The sequence below is a fragment of the Nyctereutes procyonoides genome, unplaced genomic scaffold (genome assembly GCF_905146905.1).
Source record: "Nyctereutes procyonoides isolate TBG_1078 unplaced genomic scaffold, NYPRO_anot_genome, whole genome shotgun sequence".
Lineage (NCBI taxonomy): Eukaryota > Metazoa > Chordata > Mammalia > Carnivora > Canidae > Nyctereutes > Nyctereutes procyonoides.
In genome coordinates this window covers 10,494,379-10,516,609 of record NW_026575147.1, presented here as the reverse complement: position 1 = coordinate 10,516,609, position 22,231 = coordinate 10,494,379, and the positions used below count along the sequence as shown (strand labels likewise).

The following is a 22,231-nucleotide window of genomic DNA, read 5'->3' as shown; positions in this document are numbered from 1 at the left end:
GGTGGCCTTTCCTTATGGCTCTAGCTAGAGAAGCCCTCATATGCTAGGTCTGGGAGACTACCAACTAGGTTCCCTTTCCCTATATTTAGTCCTGCCTTCTCCAGGGCTGTGATCTCTACACTTCATTTAATAAAATTAAAGTGAAAATTAAGAGCATGTTGTGGGAGAAAAATTATGAATACTATTTATTTACGGGAGCTTGAGGGCAAATATTATTCAGATACTCCATCTAATTCCATTTATTTCTGAAATGCCACAAAACAATATTAGGTCAATGCATTTGGCAAGTGTTATGAAAGCATAATACTTAATAGGAACTATGTTACCCACTGGGAGAGGGGGAATTCAAGGACAAAACAGGGTTCTCACCCTTGGTGAACACAGAATCTGATGGAGAAGGTGGATGATTGAACAAGTAATTATAAGAGAATTAGTAATGAAGGGACATACAAAATGTCAGGGACCCAAAGGGGGAACAATTAAATCTGCCTGAAGAAGTAGGGAAGAATTTATAAAGGAGATGACATTTGAGTCACACTGTGAAGGAAGGGAATAAGTCTGTCACTCTACTGAGAGAGAGTGCCCTCTGTGATAGGCAAAGGGGTCCTGAAGCTCACCCAGTTTTGGGACTGGGAAGGTGTGAAGAGTGGTCCTGGAAAAGGTTACATGGGGAAGAGTGACAGGAAAAGGAGACCAGAAAGACAAGCTGGGACCAGACTTGCTTTGCTAGGAGTTTGTCCTCTATTCTTTGGGCAACAGAGAGCTCTCAGGCTTTGTAAGCAGGGAAGTGACATGATTATAATTGTGTTTTAAAGAAATAGTAGGTGGCAGAATGGAAGAAAAAAAAGTAAAAGATCCTCAATGACAGAGACCTAAAACAGAACAAGAGAAGGAATAAGAATAGAGTTTCATACTTAACAGAAAGAACCATGAAAATATCCACTCCTATGCCCCTTCCTCAAAACCTATCACCTTCCACCAATGAAATTAACTGTTTCCTTTCACTGTCACTTCCTCAAGCGGGCAGTGCTTCACAAAGATAGAAAGATAGATGTAGGAAAGTTGGCATCCAGAGAAATCACATGGAAAACCAACTTCTCTCTTTCAGTGATTTCTATCAGGTGTGATAAGGGAAGGAAAAATTAACAGCATCATATAGAGCTCTAACCGCATGTTGATTTAGAATAGGAAAGCATGCATGGAAAAACACACATACACCAGCACCACCACCACCATACTACACCACATGCACAAATGCTGTAGTGATTAATGATAGGCAGTATATACTCTACAAAGAATAATTACATATGCCTTACTTCATAACACATATGCTCTTTTAATGACATTGTCAATTTACTATGAGACAGTTCTTTTTCAGATAGTCTTGGTGTACCAGTAGCTTCTGACAACTACTTTCCCTCAATGTCTCTCCAAATCTCCCTGGGCTGACAACACCGAATAGTACAGACTCTACCAGTAGTAGCTCATATCGAGATCAGACCATTGCTATAGAAAACCTGCTGTTTGCCTTGACCAGGCTCAAAGCACAGAGATCTGGAAAGAATTTGGGAAGCCTCTCTAAGATGGATGTTTGGCTTAGATGAACGTCTCAACCTTCAGATTAAGTCTCTAGAGCGTATTTTTTTTAGCATAGTCTGGAAAACAGAGAAGTTATACCTTAATTTTGCCAGCCAAAAGCAAGCTAATTTGCTCATTTCTGTAATAACGCTGGAGCAAAGGAATAATTTAAACATTTTTTATTACTAGCATGGGGTTAAATCTCCCCAGATGACCACAATTTTCACAGACACCATGAAGAGTGAATATAAAATGTTTTGTCATAGAATGCTTTCAGAAAAACTAAATAACGGAAGTAAAAGTGAGAAAGAAAATCAGCTTCTACTGACTCATGATAAAAACAATAAATAAAATGGCAAGAATTATCACTTCTAATGGCACAGCCATACCTCCTTCCTTCAAACCCATACAGTGCTTACATGTTACTTAATTTGGTGCTTAAATCATTTGCTGCTTCTTACTAATAGTTAACTTTTTAGAAGTATCAGTCTCACTTTTCTTATTAGATTATAATGAGCTAACATGATATTGAGGGTGCATCACCAAATCAGACTGCAAAAAACCACAGAACAGGACAGTGAGAACTGAAAATTGGGACACTCGTAAAGTCACACTCTTATTGATGATCATGGGCCACTCAATATTTTTCATGTGCAAAAAAAAACGGAAAAAAATGTGAAAGAATGAGGTATCCTCTTAATACATATTAAATTTACTAAAACACTTAAAATTTATATAGTATAGACAATGTTGGTGAGGCTCTGTAAAAGTAGTGCATGAATTCACTGCTGGGTATTCTTTTTTTTTTTAAATCTTTACTTATTTATGATAGTCACACACAGAGAGAGGCAGAGACATAGGCAGAGGGAGAAGCAGGCTCCATGCACTGGGAGCCCGATGTGGGATTTGATCCCGGGTCTCCAGGATCACGCCCTGGGCCAAAGGCAGGCGCTAAACCGCTGTGCCACCCAGGGATCCCAACTGCTGGGTATTCTTTACATTGATATAACCCTTTGTTGTAGGAATCAGCCATCCATTGAAAAGCCATAATAAGGATTTTATAACTCTTATATAAACAAATCATTTTAAGAAGTATTCAGATAAAAAAGCCTTAAGTATGAATATATATCTTATAATTTCAATGTAAAAACAAAACATTAGACATAACTTTTAAGTTTAAAAATAATAATGCCTAATTAAAGGACAGAATATAAAACTTCTATGCCCTTCATGGACAGCCCTGGTGGCTCAGTGGTGTAGCGCCGCCTTCAGCCCAGGGCCTGATTCTGGAGATCTGGGATGGAGTCCCACCTCGGGCTCCCTGCATGGAGCCTGCTTCTCCCTCTGCCTGTGTCTCTGCCTCTCTCTCTCTCTTTCTCCCTCTGTCTCTCATGAATGAATAAATAAAATCTTTAAAAAAATAAAATAAAACTTCTTTGCCCTTCATAATAAAAACTCTAAGCAAATTAAGAGTAAAAAGACACTTGCTCAACTGATGAAGGACATAAAAAATTTATACCTATTTTATTTAATAGTGAAAACGGAATATTTCCCCATTAAGAACAGGAACAAGACAAGGATAACTGTTCTCAGTACTTCTACTTGACATTGCAGTGGAGGTCCTAGTGCAATAAGGCAAAAAACAAAAGGTATCTAGATTGAACGGGAAGTAAAATGGTCTTATTCACAGATGTCATAAACGTCTACGTAGAAACCCCCCCCCCAAATATATAAGATACTACTAGGTCTAATAGGTGAGTTTAACAAGTTTGAAATTCAAGGTCAACATACAAATAACAGTTGTTTCTATATACTAGTGATGAACAATTAAAAATTGACATTAAATGTATACCATTTACAATGAACATGAAATATTGTGAAATCTTACAAAATACATGCAAGATTTGCTAGAAAATACAAAGCACTCATGAGCGAAATCAAAGATAAAAATAAATGGAGAGAGAGACTATACACACACACACACACACACAAATATGGACTAGAAGATTCAATATTGTCAGAAGGCCCATTTTTCTCAAACTGATCTAAGAATCCAGCAAAATCCTAGCCAAAATTCCAAGAAACTTTTTTTTGTAGGAATCAACAAGCTGATTCTAAAATATGTATGTAAAGGACCTAGAATAAAAAAAAAAGATTAAAAAAGAGTTGAACTCATATCATACTAACTGATTTCAAGTTTAACATAAAAGTAAGTCAAGACACAGTAAAAGGACAGACACACATGGATCAACACACACACACACACACACAGCACAGAATCTAGAATCTAGAAATAGAAAAACACAAACATTGGGTCAATTGATTTTTTATTAAATGTGTCAAAGCAAATCAGCAGAGAAAGCATAGTCTTTTTAACCAATGGGGCTGGAACAACTAACTATATATTCTACACTAAAATTCAAGACATGACCATATCTTACATTATATCGAAAAATTAATTCAAAATATGTCATCAGAGACCTAAATGTAACACTATCAAACTCCCTGAAGAAAACATAGGAGATAATCTTTGTGACTTTGGGTTAGGTAAAAATTTCTTAAGATAGGGCATATAGACTATAAGCCATGAAAGAAAAAATGATGTCAGTATGAACTATGTATTATTAAAATAAAAAACTCAAAACTTCAAAAGATACTATTAAGAAAAAAAAGTCACAGCCTAGGAGAAAAAAGTTGCCAAACACATAACTGATAATGGACTATTAACCAAAATATATAAAAGTATTTTAAAATAATAAGAATTATTTGAAAATTTGGACAAAAGATTTGAACAAACACTTCACAAAAGAAGATATATGGATGCCAAATAAGTATACAAAATGATGTTCAGCATCAATAGTCACTATGGGAATGTACATTAAAACCACCACAAGGTACTACTATATATACCTATTAGAATGGAGCAGATAACAAAAATCGACAATACCAAATACTAGTCAGGGTGCAGAGCAACTGCAACACTCATAAACTTCTGATGGAAATGCAAAATGGTAAAGGCACTTTGGAAAAGAGCTTGATAATTTCCTATAAATTAAATATATACTTTGTGATCCAGTTACCTCTCCTCAGTACTTATTACTCTAGAAAAATAAAAACATATGTCCACATAAAAACCTTTACACAAATGGCTTTATTCATGATATCTCCAAATGGGGAACAATCCAAATATTCATCAACTGGTGAATGAGTAAATAATCCCCATAATGGAATACTATTCTGCAATAAAAATGAACAGACTACCAATATATGCAATAATATGGATGAATTTCAAAAGCATTATGCTCAGTGAAAGAGGCCAAAATTAAAAGTATGATTCCATTTATAGTGACAAAACTATAGTGTCAGAGAGCAGAGCAGTCATTGCCAGGAGCTGGAAACAGGAAGAGGAGAGTCATTGCTTGAAAAGGCATAAAGAATTTTTTGAGTTATAGAAGTTTTATTGACTTTTGTGGTGGTTACACAACAGGGAAGTTTGTAAAAATTTATAGATCTGTATATCTAAGAAGGATGAATTTTACTATATGTAAATTATGCCTCAATAAACCAACAGACAAAAAAAAATAAACCAACAGACAAAAGACAGTCGCATCAAACATTGAAGAGAATGTGAAACACCTGAACTCTTGTTCACTGCAGGTGGGTGTGCAATATGGCACAACCACTTTGGAAGAGTTTGACATTTTAAAAAATAAAGGTAAACATACTCTTAGCACAGACTCAACAATTCCACTCCTTGTGCTACCCAAGAGAAATGAAAACACATATCCACACAAGCACTTGCACATGAATGTCCATAGCAGCCTTATTCATAATATTCCAAGACTGGAAATAACAAAATGTTAGTAAATATAACAGGTGAATGACTAAGTACGTTATAATACATCCATATAGAGAAATATCACTCGTCAATTAAAAAAATGAACTCTTGATACATCCAAATCCATGGATGAATCTCAAAACATTACACCAAGTGAAAATAAAAATATAAATGTTAGAATTTTATACATAGAAAGTTATATATACCTTTTACATTGTTACTTTTAAAATCAATGGGCATTAAGGAGGGCACATGATTTGATGACCACTGGGTGTTAGACGCAACTGATGAATTATTAAAAATGACATCTGAAGCTAATAATATACTATATGTTGGCTAATCGAATTTAAATTAAAAAATCAATTTTAATAAGATATAATTTCATGTGCAAAACAAACCTATTTTAAGCATACAGTTCCATGAGTTTTGACAAGTATATAGACCTATGTAACTATCACCACCACCACCAAAGACATGTCTATCATCCTGAGCTCCCTTGTACTTCTTTGTCATCAGTCCTGTCCCCTCATCCCCAAGGAATCACTGATCTCTCTGTCAGTACAGATTAGTTTGCATTTTCTAGAACTTTATATAAATTTTAGAACTGGATTATCAAATATTTCCTTTTTATTGATGAGTGATATTTAAATATTTCATAATTTATTTAGCCTCTCATTACATTTATGAACTAACCAACTGAAAACAGATCCTAGGCTATAAAAAAGATGAGTTTATAATAACTTATAAGGTTAAAATGCTGGAGTAAGCATTATCATGTTACTCAATTTGGTAAGCATATAATCAAAGATAGTAGGAAACTACATCTTAGAGATATCAAGTAATTTGCCAAATGTACAGCTAGTAACCCAGGCCCAATTCCAAACTTTTTTTAAAAAGATTTTATTTATTCATGAGAGACACACAGAGAAGGGCAGAGACATGGGCAGAGGGAGAAGCAGATTCCCTGTGGGGAGCCTGATGTGGGACTCAATCCCAAGACCCTGGGATCACCACCTGAGGCAAAGGCAAATGCTCAACCACTGAGCTGCCCAGGCGTCCCAATTCCAAACTTCTTAATCACTATGCTGTCCCAACACCCAGCACAGGGTTCCTGGAATTTGTGGATATAGGAGACTCCCATTTTTCTAAATATTTAAGGAGTTAAGACATAGAAGGAGACAGTAGAAGTTTAAAAGGCCAACCAAAAGTTTTCTTTCTCCACACTTAAGGGATTTGGAAAACTGTTAAGTGCTCAGCATTACGAAGAAACTAACCAGCTCTCTTGCTAACCTACTGGGAACAGATCCTAAGTCCCCGGATTTACTAGGATCTTGTCTATATTATTAGTTTGCCAGAGCCAGTTTTTCTTTTCCATGGGATATTCTTACTAAATGTTACAGAATAAAAAGTGAAAAGGGAACGTCAGAAGCTAATCTAGGAAAGTCAACTGTCCTTTCATACCCATGCTACCCAGAAGGGTTTCATGTCTAAGTTCAACTTCATTTCATGTTAAGAATCCCTTACTTATGTCTTAGAGTGTCAAAGCACCTTTCTCTCTGGCCATTCTCAATGAGTTATTTTGCTCTTGAAATCAAGAAACACTAAGAAAGAACTGACTCTGGTTAATCAAGGCGGAGCTACTTTAAGAGATGAGAATCTCACTGATCTGATTGTTCAGTCACGTCTGAAATTGGTCCCCTTGCAGCTCCCTGCCTGATGATATGTAGCCTACAGAAGGCTCCTTCCTACGGACAGCTGTCTCAGGCAATCAATATAGCCTGACTGTACTTTTGCCTCTGCAACTTGCTCAGTCTAGTTTGCCTCCCACCAAACTCTTTCTTTCATTTGGTCCCTGTTCCATTTTTGCTTCCCCCTTGAGACTTCACACTTTTGACTGCCCTACCTACCTTTATGGAAGCTGTCTGGTTCCCCTTTTCCAGTCAATACTATCTCATTTCTTTGGGCATTCCTAGGAACCTGACTAGAAGGAGGGTTTTAATCTTCAGATCAGGGTTCTAGATGCTCTTTTTGGCCCTTGTTCTCAGGAGCCCATGCTTGCACCTCTGACTGCCAGATAGCGAATTCTCTTATAGCTAAGGGGCTTCTTTCTTGGCAAACTGAAACATGCCCCAATTTCCTAAATCTAGTCCTTTGTTGTCACTCTCTGCTGCCCTCCAGCGGCTGTCGATAGGATACAGTGGTTAGTAGTTAGCTCCAAGATCTGGCTCTTTTGCCCTTTCCATGGCCTATAAGTGTTCACTAGTAGGACAGTAAGGCAGTGCCATCAATGGAGATAAGATTTGTGTTTGGATATTCTAGGCTTTAAATTCTGCCAGCACTACTGTAACAGCCTTTGGTACCGCTACTTCCAGGGAGATTCATTGGTGATGACTCACTTGTCCTTTCTCCTGAACATGTGATTATCTCAGAAATTTACAAATTCCAGGTTTGTGGGTTTGAATATTCATGTTGTGTGTTGAGGTATGGGAGAAACCTCCTGAGTTTCTGAGGCTTGGCTTGCTGGGAGTAGCAGAGAACAGTACAAAGCTTCGCACTAGCCCAGGCAGCATTCTTCACAGTTTACCTTGGTCCCTCTTAAGATCACCAATGCTGTCCATGAGCAAAGGGAGAAACTGCCAGGTGGCCTGTACTATGTTTATGCTTCCCAGCTCTTCCCACAAGAGCTGAAACGGAATGAAACTCTGGCCTCTGAATGGACAGACTTTGCTATGAGGCTATCCAGAGTGAAGCTGAAACCAGGCCCACTTTAAAAGTGACAATTATTCTATTAGAGCAAAGAGGTAGAAGGTTGTTGCAGACCAAAATCACACTTCTGGAAAAAGTCCTTCTACAAATCCACTGGAAAGCCTGTTCCATGCTCTATTGGAAATCCTAAGTGGCAGAGCTCTGCCTCTGGGTTAAAGCAGGAAGTGCTGGACAACTCTGTTGATCAAGCTTTAGACTTCCCATCTAAACCAAGACTGTGCCAATATGAGTTGACAGCAACAATGGATAATGTTAACCTGCGGGGCCCATGAGTCAAAGGCCAAATCCAATTTATTATTCATGGGAAAATACATCCAAAGTCTAGTGTTTTGTCTCCTGCTATCCAAAAGATTATCCATAACTGCTCCTAACTCCTAACTCCTAACTAAAAGTCCTTCATCCACTGCTTGTCTCCACATAACTTCCAGTGATATAGTTTAAGGGCCCTGACAGGGCCCACAGTGCCTGTCATTCATGAATCAGCATTTCCAGACACACAAACTCTAAAAGGGAGGGTCCTCAAAGAGGCTCAGAAGCTACCTCTTTACCAAACACAAATGTACAAAGAAAGAACCAGATGTCTGCCATCCACATTCCTGTTAAGTAGCTATGCTTCCTCTGAGGAAAAGCAAAGCCCCTGGAAAATACACAGGGGTATTCGTCGGACCTTCCACTTTCCTTTCAGGGACCCCAACTATTCTCCATTGTGAAAAATCAATGAAGAATCTACCTTTTATAAACTATCATGGTCTCAATATGGTTAGCAACCTCTATTAATACTTGCTCTTTCTCCTCTGATTTCCAACCTCTCAGAACAACTCAAAACTTTAGAAAAATCAGACTTCCGAATTGCTAAAATGATTTCCATCGCAAGAGGATAATGAATAGAAAAATGGCCTTCCCAAAGTGCTATGATGCCATTTGGCCCATTAAAATGTCTGGGTTTTTCCCTAGCATTTAAATGACATCTTACATGATTTTCTATACCAAAGAGTCGTACTGTGCTTGGATAGTATTTCATGAGATCCTGATCTGGAAACAAATGGATCCTATGTTTAAAAAAAAAGCCACAAGACATAATTTCTGAGCTCACCTCCTCTCTAGTTAAGCGGTTGGTATGAGGTGAGACAAAGTTCTAGAATACAGTCTCCTCCAATCAACCAAGGGTGTTTAGTTAATCCCAGAATGTTATATTACTGGCATTTCCTTCTATGAATGTTCCATGATGGCCCAGTTATAATATCCTGGAAAGATAAGGAAGGAGACCTGATTTGCAGCAGCTGCAGCAGCACCCTAGTGGCTGACGACCTTATTTACCTGGGCCCCATCCTATGTGTGCTGATCTGGCCTTGGCTTATATGAGGTCAAAAGTTTAGCTCTGCAGAGCCTATTCTCAGTAATGTTCCTATTTATATTTTTTACAGAACCAGACCCAAAGGTGTTAGCTTTCCCCTGCTCAGGAACAGAAATTCTCTGCTGTCAGAGCTTCCTTTGAGGTTAAAGGAATCATTCGGAAGGTTACTGGTGTCTTTCAAAACAATTTGGGCAAATCAATTTTGTCACAACCAGAACACCCTGCTTTCAAAAAACAAAGGATCACTTTTTCAAGTGTTTCAGGCTGACCATCTTATTTATGCCAGGCTGCCAAATCATTGCTACAAGTTCTTTGCTGAAAGCCTGTGTATCAGTGTATAACAGACTTTGCCTTGTCATGGGGATCTTGCCAGAAAGCTCTGCAGCTATCTCTCTAACTGACTGATATAGCATCAATATAAAAAAAAAATAAAATAAAAATCTAGACCTGGTGGCATCCAGGAAGGTCACCTGAAGAGAGATTTTGGGAAAAGAATGAAAATGCTCTTTTATAAGCACAAGAATATGGGCCCCACAAGGGCAGGGACTCTATCTGATTCACTGTACTAACCATACCACTATACCCACTATAACAGAGCTAGGCATAGTGTTCAATGAATGAGTGAATACTTTATGATTAGGGAGGTACGGATCTATATCCAAGTGTTCACTGTACCTATGTTAAAACATGGACTATGGTTTGCAGGAACCTTTAGTAACTCTGTATCAGCAAAGAGATCTGTGCAGGTAGTCTGATATTATTATTTTATCTTCTTCTAACCACCAAATGCCTTTGGGATATGATGACTCTAGATTTCATTTCTGAAATGACAACTAACCACATATACATGCAACCCACATATACATGCTACCACACCAGCGATGCTGACAATCTTTTCCAAGATAATGACTTAAACCATTCTTTCTGACCCCATCATCCACATCAGTTGTGGTAATGACATCTTCCAATTCCATGAGTCATCAAGTTGTTTGATTTCTGACCCTTGTGCAGATGACTCCCAGTTTTATAGGGCATTCTTTTATTCAAGATTATATATAATCTCAAGGTCAACAGAATACTTCAAGCGAGCATTCGGAAAGTATTGTTATTGACATTACTGATCCATTCACTTTACTACTAGAGAATTTATGGATTTGCAAACCACTCTATCTTCCTCCACTAAGAACACCCTTTCACAAAAAGATTCCCTTACTCTCTCCACACCTCTCACTTTCTCTACCATGACTCCTTGGCAACTGCTCAGTAAATACTTGGGAAAACTATAGACCACCCACCTCCAAAATCCCAGGTTACATTCCAGCAGGTTACAAATCAGTATTAAGTGGGAAATGGCTTTCTTTGTGTTAAATACAGCTTAGCCACTGTGATGAAAAAAAAAAAAAAAACACACAGAAGACTGCCACCTGAGGCCTTGTAAGATGTGGGCCTGCTCTACCCTGACAGGTAAGGACCTGGGCTTCTTAGGTAGTCTCGTAGTTAGGGTTTATTTAGATTGGTTAGGGAGAAACATTTAAAAAGAAATTCTATTTACTATTTATCATTTTGTTATGTGCTATATCAGACAAATTTATATCAATGGGAATCCTATGGAGGTTAAAACATAAGTGGCTATTAAATAAAGCTAAGATTTTTCCACAAGAGGGGCACCTGGGGTAGCTCAGTTGGTTAAGTATCTGCCTTTGGCTTAAGTCATGATACCGAAGTCCTGGGACAGGGCCCAGCATCAGGCTCCCTGCTCTCCTTCTCCCGCTGCCCCTCACCCCACTCCTGCTCATGCTCTCTTTCACTCTCAAATAAAGAAGTAAAATCTTAAAAAAAAGAGACAGAGATTTTTCCACAAAAGCCAAAGAGCAGTCAAGGGAGGATGTTCTTCGTGGTAATGTTGTTTGTTAGACTTGTGGGCAGGGCAAAAGAAAAAATTATGCAGTTTGATTCCAAAACCAAAATTTCATTGAATAGGATAAAGACAGGATGGGAAATAAGAAGAACAGTTCTACATAATTAGGTTCTTGAGTTGTTCTCCCGTTTGCATACCAGATGTTAGCTGACAGTACTGATTCACTTATATACCTCTAACAGGAATAACATCAGAATTTGTTCAACATCTCCTAAGAAATATACAATTATTTCTCTCAGGTCCTATAGTTGTTTTTAAGGCAAGTTAAGTGCCTGCAATGGAAATGCACTGTGTTTACTTCAGACTGAAGGTTTAGAAATTGGGGAATAACTGGCCTAGGGGGAATGTCACTAGCTCCATCTAAAAAAAGCCTTGATATCTTGGGATGGCTTTGCTGTGTAAGAGTTGTTGCCAACAAGCTCCATTCAGGAGATCTGATGCAATGTCACAACCTAGTTCATTCAGCTCTATAGACAGCATATCGGAAGTAAATAACAGTCGGGGCCAAGGAAGAGAAAGTAATGTTATTCAAGAAAAGAACCCACTCAAACTTTTCCTGTTGGTCAAATATGTAAGGTGAACAGCCATAAACTAAATGAGTAATGTAAATAATTAATTAATCTGGGGAAGTTAAGATTCTCTCATAATGAATGTGAATAACAGATATGTGAAATATTTCAGATTGGCCCACAATAAGTGGTATTTGATGAGAAGTATAGGGCATTAAAAAAAAAAAAAGATGTCCATAAGGAAGCTGAACAGTAAAAGTGAGGAATGAAGGAGAGAAATTAAGAAATGGGGGTTTAAAGAGATGACTTTAATAGTTCACAGAAGGAAAGATAGTTGAAACCTTAATTAAACCAATCCACATCTGTTTTTAAACAGAACTTAACACTAGCTATTTTCTATGCTTAAGACACTTTCCTCCCTCACTAATACCTAACTTTCTTTCAGTTTAACTTTCTACTTTTTAAATGAAATATTTTATAACTACGTAGGCTCACAAAGATTTCTCCTATTCTAAGGCCTCTTCCTGTATCCATAGACACATTATTTGTATAAAGAAAGGTCTTCTATCCCAATCAGAGGATAAGCTGAGGTTGATTTTCCCAGTCTTTGACTCTGGGCTGGCCCTGTAACCAGTATTAGCCAACAGAAAGTGGTGGGAATGATGGCTTGCTATGTCCAGGTGTAGACCTCAAGTGGTCTGCACATTTCCCTGTGCTCTCTTGGGACCTACCGATATGCCACGTGATTAGACCTGGGTCAGGCCGCTGGATGACAAGATCATCACATGGAGCAGAGAAAAGTCAGTCTGGCTAAGGCATCCTAGACCAGGCAGTTCCCAATCTAGTACTCGACCTCAAGGTATGAGTAAGCCCACTGAAACCATCCAAATTAAGATAGAGATAAATAATCTGCAGAAACATGAGATAAATAAATGGTTCTTCTACTAAGATAATACGTTTCAGGGTGCTTTTTAAATGAGCAAAACACACTGAAATAACTGAACCATACACAATGGCTTGATCCTTCCAATGTAATACTTATTATAGTATGACATATTAAGTATTTGGTGATCACCTATTTGCTCCTGGAGGACACAAACTGTAGTATATACACTATATATATATATAAATATATATATACTGTACTTGTATACTGTATATATATACTGTAGTATATATACTGTATATGTATATGTGTATGTAGACTACTGTATATACAGTATATATACTACAGTATATATATATATCAGTGTATATACAGTATATATATATGTATGTGTGTATATATATATATATATATATATATATATATATATATATACACACACACACACACACACATACTGTGTACTCCCACAGCACCTGGGTTGTGCTTTGTTCAAAGCAGACACTCAGAATGTGATAAAATAAGCCGAAATGAAAATCAAGTGAAGTTCAAATTCTAATGTTCATCAGCAGTATCTACTTAATTTTTAACAACAGAAGAAAAATACAAGCCAAAGCACTGTTAAAGAATCAAATCACTGCTGAGAATCTACTATTGGCCTTGTGTTGTAATTCCCATTATGAAGCATTAAGGGTTGGCAATTACTAGTACTTGGGAGTGTACATGCCACTTCAAGATCATTAATAAGCAAGCCCTCTAAGTTGTCCTTGTCAAAAGTTAACATTAACCCAAATTTGGATTTTGATAGAAATTTGCACATATATTTGACACATGAATGTGAAGTTGTATACTGCAATCCTAATTTCACGAACTTAGAAGTTTAGAAAGCATAAAGTGGCAAAGGAGATTTTGATTTGTACTAATTCACATTATGAACAGTAGGCTTTCTAAGTGCAAAAGTCTGACACATGAGATAAATATGTTCACGTGCTTAACTATAAAGCACTCTACACGTGTAAAGTATCATGAAAGCTTGTACATTCAAAATGTCATTTCATTCTTTCTTACTGAGAATAGACAGGGCAGGTGGGAAAGGATGAATAGTGTTGCTGTCCATATCTAATTTGCTTCCTAACTGAATTTCCATAGCTTTTAAATGACACTCTGCTATTACAGCCTATACAGAGATGATCTCATCAAATATTGTTTTGATTATTTTAAAAATTATCATTCACTAAATAGTGTCTGACACACTCTAAAGCAAGAGAACATGAAAGTATAATCAGAATGAGTATGCTCATAAACCAGTGAGGCAGACACAGTCAATGACTGTAAAAGAATCCTCTGCAACTGTGGTGTCCTGCATGGGTGTATACGCTATAACCTGCTCTAACTATAACTCCTTCCTTTAACTTCTGCCTTGCCTGTTTAATATTGTTATCTCAGACTAAGACGGGACATGATAATGAAATCAGTTACTAAGCTAGAAAACTGAATCAGGACCTAAAGAGGTTGGGACCAGCTGGAATGATAAAAATCTATGCTGTTAATAGTATGAAAGAAAGATTAAACCAACTGTAGAAGGACTACATGAAGAATGGGTAACAATGCTACACGTGACAAAGACTCAATTACTTGCAGGGAGGATGCTCAATAAATCAGAAGAAGCCTGTCCCCCAAGGTTCTCTCCTTATGGTTTGAACATTTCCACAGTTCAGAAGAAGTCTCCTTTTAAAAAGATGCTCATTTAAAATAAGTTATGAGAATGACAAGGAGGAACTGCAAAGGGATTAATATTTGCAGCATGGGATGTGGAGAGATCATTTTTCTCACAATGATTCAATCTATATGAAGCCTGCTGCTAATGAGACACAGTCTGAGAGCTGAGGAAGTTTTTCAAATGATCCAGGTGAGAAAAACTTTAAGCTACTTTAACAGAGACAGCTATACCTAGAAATTAGGTGATAGATTCAATAGGGAGAGGCAGATTCTTCTTATTCGTACAATTTTGAAGTTTTGGTTTCTCCTGCTAAAACATCATAAAAGGAACTCTGAGAACAGAAATGTAACAGCAAACAGGAACTTAAGCATAAGCAACAGTCTCACTGAGAGCTCCCAAGTTTTTGAGCATTCATCCACGGCTCAGATCCACCTTATTTTGGCTGTGCTTTCTAACTTACTCCCTTAGTTAACATTTTCTGTGACCACTAGTTGCTTTCCATAGGGACCAAAACCACAGACTAGAGGAATGACCAAGTTTCCTTCTAATGAATAGCGAGAAAGGAAAAAATTTTCCTTGGATATGTCTCTCCAGTGAAATTCAGTGTCTGCTTTCCAAGAAAAGCCAATTGGCTCAGAAGCGTCTCAGAAGAAACAGGGGAGAAAAGTCCAACAGATAACCCTTCCACAAAACCCCAAAGCAAAATCCCAATCTTTCAGCTTCACATCAGCCAAAGGGTTAAAACCTGTCCCCATTGAGTTGCTGAATCCACAGGTGGAAGGTCATAAGTGTGGAAAGAGATACTCACAGCTCCATTTGTGACCATGCTGGGAAAGCCTTTATGTGTAAGAGAACCCCCACCTCGGCCCCCAAATATTAAGTTGACACACGTTTCTGGGACGCGGCCTGAATCCTCAAACTTTGGCGGGTCTACAGAGACACAATTTTCTGTTTTCTGCTTAATAGGGCTTTCCAGAATTGTCATCAGATGACAGATTACACCACTCATCCACAAGGATTCAAGGGTAGCTCAGGCCATCCATTACGGGTTAAAAGCTGTTCCAGCATGAATCAAGTCACAGTGGTAAGGAGACTACCAATACAAGGGGTCCTATAGCTTTAAGAAATACTCTGGGCATCTAAAAGTTTTCAGAATGCAAACTATGTCAGCTCTGAAAACAAGAGGCACTGCATCATTATGGCAGGAGAAACAAAGCCAGCCCCTTTTTTAAAACAGACAAAAAAAAAAAGATTGTTTTAATAGGAGAGAAGCATCAGTCATTGATTCTTACTTCATTCACACTTTCTATCCAACCCCATCCATCTTCAGAGTGAAGAGATGACAGAGCCCAGTGAACTCTCTCCCTCTTTTGGCCCCCGCCCATCCTATTCCTCTCCACCCAAACCACCGAGGCCTACCAACCTACCCATTTCAATCCGCAAACAACGGCCCTACAAAAAGACTCTTTCCACCTGATGGGCTTGCAACGTTCAGTACGCCCAAGGACCAGCTTTCATCAACAGCACTCAAATGGGGTTGCCCGTCAGGTTAGCATGACTGGATGGGGCCTTTGCTAATCGTCTTCTAAAACCACCACTTAGTCACTCATGGCTAACCACATTCTACAAAGGAGGGGATGGGAAGACTGAAGGCAACAGAAAAAAAGTCAACAGGCCAAACCAACAAGCCAGAATGTCAAATATTTCATTTTTCTTAAATGTTGCTGCCCACATTATCTGCAAACAAAAGTCCTCCGGGCAGGCAATGCCTGCATCAGTGCACCTGCTCCGCATTGGTTTCCCTGAGTTATCTTTTTGCTGTGTCTGCAGAAGCCATCTATAGCACAATGGATCACATCACTTGAGGGTCACTTGAGTCCCTCTACTCTCTGGGTCCCTCCTCCCACCTCCTGCCTTCCCTTCCACCCACAAAACCTTTAACTCCACCATAGCTAAGGATCCCAGATAGCTAAATAAAAGAGGTGGCCTCAAACACAGGGAAAAACCCTTAGGTCTCCAGTGTGAATCGCCAACGCCAAGCCCCCTCCCCTCCCCTTTTCCTTAAGACCTGATGGTCTTCAGTCACACATCTTAAAAGAAAAACAAAAAACAAAAACACAAAGACTTACTTGTCTCAAGTCGATGAAGGCCAACTGCAGCGTGTCCTCCTGGAACCCAGGCACCGGGCCGGATCTGGCAAACTCTGTGGGAAAGAAAAGAGGATAAAAAGCGCCTTTAACTAACCATGGACAGGGAGATTGGCAGACGGATGACAGGGAAGACAAGAGAGGCTGGGGGAGAGGAGGACCAAGCTTCTAAGGAGTCATGTCTTTCTGCCTTCAGCTTCTTTGTGTGCCCTTCAAAATTCGTGTCATCAAAACACCATTAATTCCAGCATCCTGACAGCAAGGAAACTGTACTAATTCGACCTGAAATTTATTCCCATGAGCTGCGCTGGGCTTCAGAGTATTTGTTTTGTGAATGGACAAACAACTTGCAAAGGAGGAGGGGGTGGGGGAGAGAAAAAAGTTTTTCCTCTCAACACAATAAAATCTTCAGCTGTGAACCTCTTTTCAGTTCCGAAAGCTATTTATATTTCAGATCGCTGAAGGAATTCTCTCATTTCACGCCTGTCACCTCATCCCCCGAGCATTTATCAAAAAATATTCCCTGCCACATCATTAATTATTCCTTCACTGATTATTTGTATTATCTCATGACTGCATTATTGCCAACACACACACACACACACACACACACACCCAGCAGAAGCTGTCCTGATCCACTGCTTGGCTCTTGAGCAAAGGAGTATTGCAGATATGAAAAGGCCCATCTAAATAAATCTCACGGCAAAAGCTTAGGGAACATTTGCACACGTCTATCCTATGAATGTATTCTTGTATTCTTTGTCCTTGACTTCTAATTCTTTTCCATTCTCGAAAATTCTTTCTCTTCCCTCTATCCAAATTTAGTCTTAGGTCAAAGAGACCACATGAATGCTATTTGCAACTTACAGTAGCGCCTTGGGTACCTGCTTGGTTTATGACACTGGCTTTCTACATCGTTAACAAGAAGATCACTGTGCGAGGCTATAGGGACAAACTTGTAACAGTTAAGAATGTCAAGTTTTATCGTCCCTAAGCCCTGCTTATTATGAAATCAAAAGGTCTCATTTAAGTTCCCTACACACACACACACAGAAAATTCAAGAGTTGGACAGTTACTATGTCTTAGATTCTCTCTCAAAAGCCCAAGTGTGATGGACACTTAACATCAATTTACTATTTACCTCAAAAACAACTCGAGTGTTGGCTCAAAGCAAATATGAAAAGGAATGTTTTCCTTTCAATTATGTTTTTCTCCAGGAATGAATTTAAGAAATTCTACAGACCTGGTATACTTTTCTTTTGAAATTAAATAAAATCCATCAAGGTTTTTGCATAAACGCCTGGAAAATTACTTGCAGCATCCAGTAGCAGGAAAGATTTAAATGATGATTGGTGAACAATTATAGGAATTCCTGTTTTTAAAAAGTATTTTCCATCTGGGGCTTCTTAGAATATAATAGGTTTTCATAATGTCCTTGCCCCACTTAAAAAAAATAATGCTGACAAGTTAAGTTGCAGGGATTATGGAAACATCATGTGAAATGAAATTGAATACAATTTATTAAACTAATAGAGAGCACAAATGATTCTACAACTGTACAGAAAATATTATTTTAGACATTTCAATAAAAACGACTGTTGTAAGTGGAAGGAGATAAACTCTAGCATGATTAGCAGCGCTAGATTTCTAATTGCTTTGAAAAGGAAGTTCAAATGCCATTTGTAAATGAATTCTATCAAATTACAGCCCAAACGATTCAAGTTTTAAAAAAGCAAAATTTACAACTGTACACATTCTTGATGAGGGCCATGTTAATAGAAAGCCTGACATAACCCATCCTTTTTATCTTACAACTGCCATTATGCGTGCTAACCTTGGAGATAGCAGCTGCTCAAGTCAGATGTACAATTTTCCCATACTCTGTTCTTACAGAAAACAGTTCTTTGAATCATGGCCACAGCTACTCTTTCTGACAGCCTTGATTGTCAGTGGTCGGTTTAAATAAGCTTCCTATGCCTGGTGGGTTGCATCCAAGGTCGGTATAGTCTTCCTCTATTGCTCCTGCATGAGTGGAGGCTATGTTGCATCATTTGAGGTAATGAAGTCCTTTCTGTTAGTAGGAACCTTTCTTGAGTCAAAAGTAGCAGCTATCAAGGTGTTCTGCTTACCTATACATGTCCAACTTAACAGGATTACCCTCTGATACGTATTTTAAATGCTTGAGAGCTGGCTACACATTCTCACATCTCCTTGAGCATGCTCCCTGAGGCGAAAGGATGACACTGCTGAAACCACACAGATTCCTGGGTGTGATACATATTTAGTTTTCAGAGTCTCACTTTATGGGCCTCATTTTTATGACCACTGAATCTTCCAGGTTCCCAGAGGACACAGTGGCCTTTCAGATTTGATTCTCCTTTTATAAATCAGTGAATTAAAGAAGGATAACTGCATCAAGGAATGGCAAAGAGACTGACTTCACATACAGTTTATGGAAATGTCTAATTACTGTATTTTCAGCTTCATGTTTATATTTTTACTCATTGTTTTATGTATATAATTCTCGTCTTCCCATGTGGATAAGTAAACTCCTTAAGGAAAAGGACCATATCACTGAACCTAACAAGTATTTAAAATAGTAGATGTCTAACAAATACTCATATATTAATTAAATAAGTTACAAAAACAGAAAGATTTGTTAATCACACATACTCTTCACTACCAATGAAGATCCTTGGATTGCAATAGGCAATGTGTCCTTAACATGAGTATCAATAAGCAGGCTTTAGGAAATTATGAGCTCCTTAGAATTGGTACACAATGATTAAGGGGATGGGTTTTGAGGTCATAAATATTAGAGACTGAGCCCAAGATATTGGGTCTATGGGCACGGGAAAATTACCTAATCTCCTTAAAGCTTCAATGTCTTTTTCTCAAAAATGAAGAAAACAGTGCATTCCTTATAGTACTACTATAAGGATTAAATGAAATAACACATATAAAGCAGTTGGCAGAGTGCCTGGCATATCATAATTGATTATCATTACAATTAGTTTTTTGTGTGAACATACAGTTCTCTGGGAAGAAGGTTCATAGCTTTCACTGAATTCTCAGAGGGCTGGTGACCAAACAAAAGTTAGTGAAACACTGTTATATATCCAGGACAAAACATTAGAACTAATTCAGCTACCATTCAGTGATGAGTTAGTGAGTTGACACTGCAAATTTATCTATAGGCAAACATTTAAGTCTTTCACTTAAAAGAAGTTGATATGACTAATTAACAGTACATTAGCCACAACACAGTAATTTTTATTGGTGTTATTTAAGAATTGCAATAAATGCATAAAATAGATATCCTGTAATTTTCTGATGCAATATACCTTTAAAAACATGGTGTTCTAGAGTCCATTCTTTAGATATATGAAAAGTGCTAATAGCATAAGAAACTGTGACTATTCTAAATAAATGAGCATTTGTGTACAGTCTGACTCCAACTATATAAAATATAACATGCATAGAAAACACAACAGTAAGTACTCATCTCACAATGTTAACTGAGGCTGTTACAGAAAGAAAGATTACAAGAGGGCTTTATTCCTCTTTATATTTTATAAACTTTTATTTATTTGTTTTTTAATTTTTATTTATTTATGATAGTCACACAGAGAGAGAGAGAGAGAGGCAGAGACATAGGCAGAGGGAGAAGCAGGCTCCATGCACCGGGAGCCCGACGTGGGATTCCATCCCGGGTCTCCAGGATCGCGCCCTGGGCCAAAGGCAGGCGCCAAACCGCTGCGCCACCCAGAGATCCCTATTTTATGAACTTTTAAAATGAGTACAGACCACTTTCATAATCAAAGAAAAGGAAACAACACGCACACATGCACACACACCAAAATTAGGCGCTGATTTAGTCATACTTTGTCTAGTAATGAGAGAGATAACTTGTTCAAGATTTAGCAGTACGGGCAACTGGGATTGGTCTGCACACCCAAATTCCCAGATGCTGCTTGATAGAAAGAGAAGACTCTAGGTTGGTGGGGGGCAAAAAGCCCCAGTCTATATAATAGACGCTTATACAAATTGACGCCTACACATAAACATTAAGAAGCGTCTCTTTAGCGTCACAAATGGAAACTTTCCTTTTTTGAAATCATAAAAAGGGGTACAAGTATGCAATTGTCACTGAGTGGAACCAATGTACATATGGGGCACAAGAAACAAGTCCCTTTCTGGACTTGTCTCTGGATTCCAAGATCCATAGCAGGTTTGCAGTCTCCTAAGTGTTTGTTTCCAACACCAGTGTTTTCCAAAGCCTGGAGTTCTATAGAGTAGCCTCAGCATTGCAAGACTAGCAGGTGCTTGCTCTATTACACACAGACCCAAACCCGGACCTTTGACCAGCGTATGTTACGCAGCGTATGTTACCAAGTCAAGGTCCCAATGAGGCTGGCAGGAAAGCTCCCTCTTCATAACTTGGTTCAGATTAGTGGAGCCCAGGACTATCACTGACACATTTTGCAGAGAGCTCTGCTCTGCCTGGCAGCTCTTTCCTGCCCTTATGCCACCACAGGAGGGACTCTCAGAGTTGAAGCTGCTATGGGGGCTTGTCTCCAAGAATCAATTTGCAAATGTGAAAAATCTTTTGGTGAGGAAACTGTCAACTCACTTAAGTTTATGAAGAAAATATTTTTATTAAAAAAATGAAAAGGAGGTGTAAAAGTTACAGAAAAGAAGGCTTATTGTTAAGTGAAGGTACAGCAGGGAAATTAAATCACACACAAAAAGCATTTTACTTATTTCTCTACATTCTCATACACACTTCAATTTAGGAGGTTTGGCAATCATTTTATTTTATTTTATTTTATTTTGGCAATCATTTTAAAAAACAGTATTAATTTATGAAAAATATTCTGTAGGTTTACATTCCTAATAATCTTCACATTATAATGACATAAAATTACCGAAAGAGATTAAGAAAGGATTCCATTAATTTTAAAATGCTTTCTAGATGTCTTGACGGCTGATCTTATAAATTAACTAACACTGTCACTTAGAGGAAGAAGGAAAAAAAACTTTAAAAACTTGAAAATTATCCAGTACATTCACTTTTGGCTGAAGAAAGAAAAATTTTATAAACACCCTAGAACACTAATTAGAATAAAATGGTAGAGTCAGATTAGAAGGAGCTTTGAGGAGTCAAAATGAGTGTCTTAGTCTATAATCTGTATATCTAGATAGGACATCTGGGAGTTTATCAAAAGCAAGCTGTGAGAAACAGAAAATAAAATTAGTTCTTCATAGGAGAACTAATCATGTTTTTAAGGGTCTACTGAGTCACAAAACTGCAGATCTATATTATGCAAATTGCCCATGGAACAAGAATAATTAAAAAAAAAGATGAGCAGCAAGGTAACATTTATTTCAGAAAAGCAAAACTAGTACGATATCTGACAAATAGGTAATACAGCAATTGTTGGAGAAAATCACAATTGTTTTTAAAAAAGAGGAAGTTGAAAAGACAGTGGACAAAACGTTAACCAGAGGTCC

At 38.0% G+C, this 22,231-nt stretch overlaps 1 protein-coding gene across 1 annotated transcript in view; it reads right to left on the bottom strand.

The window, feature by feature from the left end:
* EXOC6B (exocyst complex component 6B) overlaps positions 1 to 22,231 on the bottom strand; it is a 621,707-nt gene that overhangs the window by 140,154 nt on the left and 459,322 nt on the right. The window contains exon 20 of the mRNA XM_055312561.1: positions 16,699 to 16,772. Coding sequence (XP_055168536.1) covers positions 16,699 to 16,772 — 74 coding nt within the window. The remainder of the gene's footprint in view (positions 1 to 16,698; positions 16,773 to 22,231) is intronic.